The sequence below is a fragment of the Tupaia chinensis genome, unplaced genomic scaffold, assembly GCF_000334495.1.
Source record: "Tupaia chinensis unplaced genomic scaffold, TupChi_1.0 Scaffold000100_1, whole genome shotgun sequence".
Classification (NCBI taxonomy): domain Eukaryota; kingdom Metazoa; phylum Chordata; class Mammalia; order Scandentia; family Tupaiidae; genus Tupaia; species Tupaia belangeri.
Window position 1 is genome coordinate 1075523 of NW_006159564.1, and position 7097 is coordinate 1082619.

At 39.6% G+C, this 7097-nt stretch overlaps 1 protein-coding gene across 3 annotated transcripts in view; it reads left to right on the top strand.

The window, feature by feature from the left end:
* The window catches only part of TBC1D23 (TBC1 domain family member 23), a 73213-nt gene that overhangs the window by 34015 nt on the left and 32101 nt on the right, over positions 1–7097 (top strand). For all 3 annotated transcript variants that reach the window (XM_006143554.3, XM_006143555.3, XM_027769968.1), the window contains 3 exons: positions 158–261; positions 3104–3226; positions 4523–4615. In XM_006143554.3, coding sequence (XP_006143616.1) covers positions 158–261; positions 3104–3226; positions 4523–4615 — 320 coding nt within the window. The remainder of the gene's footprint in view (positions 1–157; positions 262–3103; positions 3227–4522; positions 4616–7097) is intronic.

The window sequence follows — 7097 nt, forward strand, 5'->3', positions numbered from 1 at the left end:
TCCATAACAGCTTTAAAAAGCACCACTGTTGAGATTCCATTATATATTATAATATTTATTATATGGAAGATATTTTAGCTTTGATACATAAATAATATTAATTATTACATATTTTATAAGGAGTGTATTAACTGTCATATCTATAATCATTTTTCAGAATTTTTGGAAAATACCCCATCCAGTTTGAATCTAGAAGATATAGAAGACCTTTTTTCTCTGGCTCAGTATTATTGCAGTAAAACACCAGCTTCTTTTAGGAAGGTATAAGACCAGAAATGAATAATTGTTCTGTATTTTACATGTATATGTTGGCTTATTATTTATTCTTGTAGCAACTTCTGTTAAAACATTCTAGTTTATCGTTCTTTTTTCTTTCTTTTTATGTGTTCTAGTTTTGTATAACTTTTCTTTGTAAATACTCTCCATAGTCGCAGAACAAACAAATTTAAAAAGGTAATAGGAATCACCTTAACTCTGTGTCAGTAGTTTCTGATCATGGCAAATTGACTATGAAATATTTTCCAAATTAGTGCTTTCTTTGTCTGTCTTGGAGGGAATGGTTGTATTTAGATAGGTTATCTCTGTATCATGATCTTCCCACTTCAGCTTCCCGAGAAGCACTCCGGGTTCACAGCACTTCAATTAGCGATTTTGTTTTTCGTTGTTATTTTTTAAAGAATTGTTTATTTTTATTTAACTTTGTTTATTTATTTATTTGACCAGAGAGAGATAGAGTGTGTGGGGGGGGCGGGCGGAGGAGAAAGCAAGCTGCCAGATCCGGGACACAAACCACGATGGGCCATGTGGGAGTCCAGTGCTCTTAACCACCACAACTCTCCCCCCCTCCCCCCCAGTTAGGGATTTTTTTTTTTTTTTTACTTTAACAGTCATATTAAATGGCCCCAGATGATGGTTCACCAGTTAAATGCAATGCTCTGTGAGGCTTACCCACGTGGGAAGGATCTGGATTCATGTCCTAAGACTTCCTTGAGTACACTAGGCATGCACATACCCATTATTTGGGACTGGCTGAGGATCTGGATCTGGACTGTGCTATCTAGACTCTGTTGGGAGGGACCAGTAGGTGGTGCTAGACTCCCACGTGGCCCACCACAGTTTGTTCTCAGACCTCGTAGCTTGCTTTCTTACTTTCCCTCTCTCTTTGCCTGTCTCTTTCTGATGACTTCAGCAAGTTTTAAAAAAAAATTATTGGGACCACCAGCAACTGGCATAATTGCTATGTTGCTGTACTCCCCTGTAGTCAACTGTGATTCAAGTTCTGGACCTGGTGGCTTAAACTCATGCCAGGCGCATGTGCGTGCCCAAGATCCCAAGAGGAGAATGGAGGAAAAGGGATTGTGGCATGGCCATCCCCTCTAGGGGGTGATTTTTCCCTTTCTGTCTCTGTTTCTCTCTGTCATTCTGGAAAAATGCACATGCCCTTTAGCAAAAAAAAAAACCTCTCCAAAAAAGAATTATAATATTAATAAAGTAAATCTTTGGGAAATAAAAGAAAGACCCTTTTGGGAATGCTGCTTCTCTATTTCTCTGCCTTTCTCGTTATTTATGAAAGACATAAATAAATAAACTTTAAATTGTATTATGAAAATTTTGGCCATCATTGTCTTGATGGATGGGTGGATCCCACATGGTCAGCCATGGAGTTCAAGTCCTACATCCAGTGACTTGTGTTTGTGTGTGTGTGTGTGTGTGTGTGTGTGTGCGTGCATGTGTGCCCAAAATCCCAAAAGAAGAGAGAGATGAAAGAGGAGATTGTAGAATGACCATGTCCCATCAACAGTTTTTCTCTTTCTCTGTCTTTCTCCAGTGAGCACACATACCTTCCAGTGAAAAGAAACGAAAACAAAACAAACAAAAAACACAAAACATCTGTGAGGAGATATGTAGTTATGCCTATATTTTCTGAAAGTTAGCCTTGTATAACTTTTATGATTCAGACCTGTCTTGTGAACAACCACAAAAAAGGAGGGGTGGGACTAGCAGTTAGCGGAATGGCTATGTCGCTGGACTCCCACGTAGTTGACCGTGGTTTGTGACCCGGACCCGGTGGCTTAGAACTCACGCCGGGCACATATGCGTGCGCGCCCAAGATCCTGAGAGGAGAATGGAGGAGAAGGGATTGTGGCGTGGCCACCCCTCCTGGGGGGGTGTCTTTGTCTCTCTGTCTGGTGAGCACATGCGCCCTATAGCAAAAACCTCTCAAAAAAAAAAAAAAGAGGGGTCAGAGTCTCATAGAGACTTAAATTCTTAGACCAGAGAAATGTTTTCAATTAAGGACACTTTATTGGAAATAAGATTATAAGCATGAGTGGTGTGAACACCTAGAGAATAAAACTCGTAAGACCCAAAAGCTAATACTGTAAAGGACACATATTTATATTTAAAAAGCATCCCCTCCCCACCACCCATCTTTCTAGTGAATGCATGCACCCTCTTGCAATTGCAAAAAAAAAAAGAACATTTATATAAAAACTAATTTTAAAAAGAAGTTCTTTTCTAGGTACTAATTTCATTCTTCATTATAATTTCTCTATATAAATCACTTTAATTCCCTACAATGTTAATTAAGTCAGATGGTAGGATAATAGTTTACAGTTCTGGACGTTAAGCCCTATTCTTTTATTTTTTCGTCCTTTAAGGAGAGCACCTGTTATTTTTCAGGTACAGTAAATAATCTGCACTAGTCGTCGTGAATTAGAACAGACTATAGATCAGTATATTACATGGTTTATGCAAGTCATTTCTGCCACTTCTTTGTTTTTATTAAGATATGAGAAATTGTGAGTAATCATTTTTAAAATGTAATATTTAACTATGAGTGACAGAAAATAACTGTGGAAGATACATTCTTTCTTCCTTCATCTTTCATTTTGTGTGAACTCTGACAGGGACTTGGTATGTGACCTTTTTGTAGCTTTTTTCATGTAGTATTTGAGATTATGTAATACTAAGTTTTAAAAATTACATGACTCAAAGATGTTATATATTTTTAACCTTTTATCATGTTAATAAGGATACTTTTAGGAAGAATGTTTGATATTGTTTTTTCTTCATACTATTTAAAATTTTTCTCTTCTAACAGGATAATCACCATCTCTTTGGTAGTACATTGTTGGGGATTAAGGATGATGATGGAGATCTGAGTCAGGCACTTTGTCTGGCTGTCTCAGTGTCAGAGATCCTTCAAGCGAATCAGCTGCAAGGGGTAAGTAAAGGAAACCCTGTCTGGCAGGCCACTGTTTGTAAATACAAGGAACCAGCATTTCCTCCCTGCTCGTATATTCCCACAAAACTAATTTTGTATTAAATCTGCCCAGATGGCTTTTAAAAAATTTTCACTTTGTTTTGATTTGCTAGAAAGTGTGTGTATGTGCCAGAGAGAAGGGTGGAGGGAGCAAGAAAGCAACCCCAGCCCCACCCAGAGGGATGGTCATGCCATAGTCCTTTCTCCTTCATTTCTTCTTTTAAAACTTTGGACACACATATGCCTGGCCATGTTTTTTAACTCAGCAGGTCTGGGGCTTGAAGTGCATTCGACCGAATACAGGATCTTGCCATCTTAATTATCATACCATAGGTAGCCCCAGATGTTCATTTTTAAACTGTCCAGATTGTATGTTATTTTAATTGTTAACAATTATTTTTGTCACTTTTGACACCAGTTTTTATAAATTGCTCTATCGGTTTTCACATTTCAGCAAAGCAACTGAATGTGGCATTGTATAAAGTACTTAAAAGGGTGAATTAGCATTTGACAGTTAAATTCTTTATAATTACACAGCTAATTGAATTACATGGTTGACTGCCATGAAATATTTTACAAAGAAGAATTGTGAAAATATACCATAATTTTCTGTCCATTATAATCTTCATGAAAATCTAATGAGCCAGTTTGGTATTGGTTTGGGGATTAGGGGTGCCAACCCTTCACATAGTTGAAAATCCACATATAACTTTTGACTCCCACAAAACTTAATAGCCTGATGTTGATCTAAAGCCTTAATCAATAATGTAGTCAATTAATACCTATTTTGTATATGTATCATATATTTTATTCTTATGGGAAAGTAAGCTAAAGCAAAGAAAATGTTACTAAGAAAATCATAAGAGAAAAAATATTTGTATTTCCCCATATATTTAATTGAAAAACATCTATGTATAAGTAGTCCTGGGCCATTCAAGCTTGTGTTCTTCAAGGGTCATCTATATGTAATCTTTACAAGATACACATTTTTAAATTGTCAAATTCCAATACAATATAATTGCTTAAAGCTCAAATTGACATTCTTGCCATATATTTTAAGACTTTCCAGTCTAGAAGATTATATAGAAGTGTTCTGTTTAAAATGAATAGAAGTGTGTGTGCCTGTACTAACTGGGTTCTCCTAAATACATGAGATCCATTTTTAAATTAATCTATTCCTCCTCTTTTCGTTGTTTATATTATATTGGGTAATGTGAACCACATGGCAAAACATATCAAGTATTACTTCTCTTTTAGGAAGGAGTGCGGTTCTTCGTGGTGGATTGCCGTCCTGCAGAACAGTATAATGCTGGGCATTTATCAACTGCTTTCCACTTAGATTCAGATCTGGTTAGTATAAAGGCTGATTAATATTTTTGTAAAAAGTAAGGGAGGGGACTGGAAAGTGGCACAATGGTAAGCACAATGCTCTGCAAGGCTTATCCACATAGGCAAATTCTAGGTTCGGGTCTGAAGACTTCCACAAGAACTCCAGGCATGCCCTTGCCCGTGATCTGGGCTTGGTTGAGGCTGGGGAGGATTACCCTATCAGGACCCTTTTGGGGTGCTGTCTGTCTCTTGCTCATGGAAGAAATAAACCTGAAAATAAAAAGTAAGGGAAGACATGACTTTTTTTTTTTCTTTAGCTCATAAATAAATATACATGTCCTAGATTGGGAGCATTTTTCCTTTTGTTTAAGGAGACAGATTCTGCCTTTGTTTGAGAGAAAAAAAAAAGAAGTGTTCTAAGATTTCCTTTTCACCACCCCCCACCCCCAGGGGAATAGCCATGCCACAATCCCTTCTCCTCCGTTGTTCTCTTAGGATCCTGGGCATGCGTGCACCCAGCAAGTTTTTCTTCAAACCACCAGGTTTGGGACTGGAACTGTGAAGTCTGCCATGTGGAATCCAGCCACCTTAACCACCACACCACCTGCTGGCCCACTCAAGCTATTCTTTCGGCATCACAAAGGGTAGATGAAAAGCTGTTACCAGGGAACCAGCAGTTAGCGTAATGGCTATGTCGCTGGACTCCCACGTAGTTGACCGCGGTTCACGTCCCGGATCCGGTGGCTTAAAACTCACGCCGGGTGCGTGTGCATGTGCACCCAAGATCCCGAGAGGAGAATGGAGGAGAAGGGATTGTGGCGTGACCATCCCCCCTGGGGGGTGATTTCTCGCTTTCTGTCTCTATGTCTCTCTCTGTCTGTCTGGCAAGCGTACACGCCTGATAGCGAAAACCTCTCAAAAAAGAAAAAAAAAAAAGCTGTTACCTATGGGTATTCTCATTATGATGTCAGTAAATTCTAAACTTACTGTGGGCTGCCTGATAGAGCACTTAGCATAATGCTTTGTTCCTAGTAAGTACTCTATAAATATCTGCTCTCATAATTGGATAAGAAATCTAAAAGCTTTTACTATATATAAATCTGTTTTTTTAAATTGTGAATATGCTTATAATTAACTAATGTATAATTTAGGAGTATTGGACATATCAGTGCTTATTTGTTAAAATTACTATCCTAGGTCATTTCAGTTGAAGGTTTAGATTAAGTAAATAAACAAGTGTTGTGAGAGATGTTTAGAGCCATTAGTAAAACTGAGACTAAAATTATCTAAGCTGTCCTTGTATCATTGGAGCCACAGGAATGCTGAATACAAAGTAAGAAGTGGTATACTAACCTCTTTTGCTGAATATACACCCTTCTTCCCACCTTGTTTGGAAGAGTTGATGCTGAGGCTGAAATTATGTGTAGAAAGGTGAGGGTTGTGTTGCTATGGTTTATGATACACCATCCCCGCCCCCCCAAAAAAGCACCCCAAGTTCATGGGTTAAGATTTGGTCATGAAAGTAGTAGAGGAAGTTTATACCTTGTATACCTGTTGTAGAAAAACAGATGCTGAGGAACGAAAAGCGGCACTCAGGAGAGAAAGGAGAATTCTTTATTACACCGATGGGAACAGAGCAGTTAATACTCTGAATCTCCAGCTTGGGCTGAGAGTTAGACAGTCTTTGCATGAACTGGGAAGGGCAGTTTCAGCACGCTTAGAGCGTCCTATGAGGGAAGAGGCTCAGTGTCCGCCCCAGTACAGAAAAGGCAGAGAAGCAGGGAATTCATCCTGCTCAAGGCTTTTGTCCACTCAACAGTTAGGGAAAGGGGCAGCTTGTAGGGGAACAGAAAGCCCAGACAGCCGTCAGCCCTGGGTTGCTTCAAGGTTGCTCACAAGTTCTGGGTTGTTCCACATAATTCCCTTCGTGCCTCCTCAGCCATACTCGAGGGTCAGTTAACAGGAGGGCAGTAAAATAGCTTTCTGGGGCAGTGACTAGTAGTTGATATTTGACAGCAGGAGGTTGAAAGGATATTGTTGGGGTGCCATTCATTGCTGTCCTCAAGCCTCTGCTATGCATAGATTGGTCAACTTCCAGAGTGACCAAAGCAGGGCTGTAGTCTCCTCAAGCTTCTGCCGTGCATAGAGCAGCCAGCCCAGGAGTGTCTGCAGCAGGGCTGTAGTCCTCATGATGGGTCTTTATCCTCTGGCAGGTCATTTTGGTCGGTTGCCTAGGGTGGCTTAGCACCCTCCAGGTCCTGGGTTCCTCCAGTACTGTGGCTCCATTCACTTGCGAGTGTTGTATCCATTGGGCTACCCCTGCAACCTTAACTGCAGTGGGGGTAACAAGCACAACAACATATGGCCCCAACTAGGTGGGCTATAGTGATTTATTTCCAATTTTTAACCACATCAAGTCCCCAGGCTCATGTTTGTGTACCCAGTTTCTGAGGGGAGCAGGGGTTCTTTTTAAGGTTACATGAGCTACTTTTTTTTTTTTTTT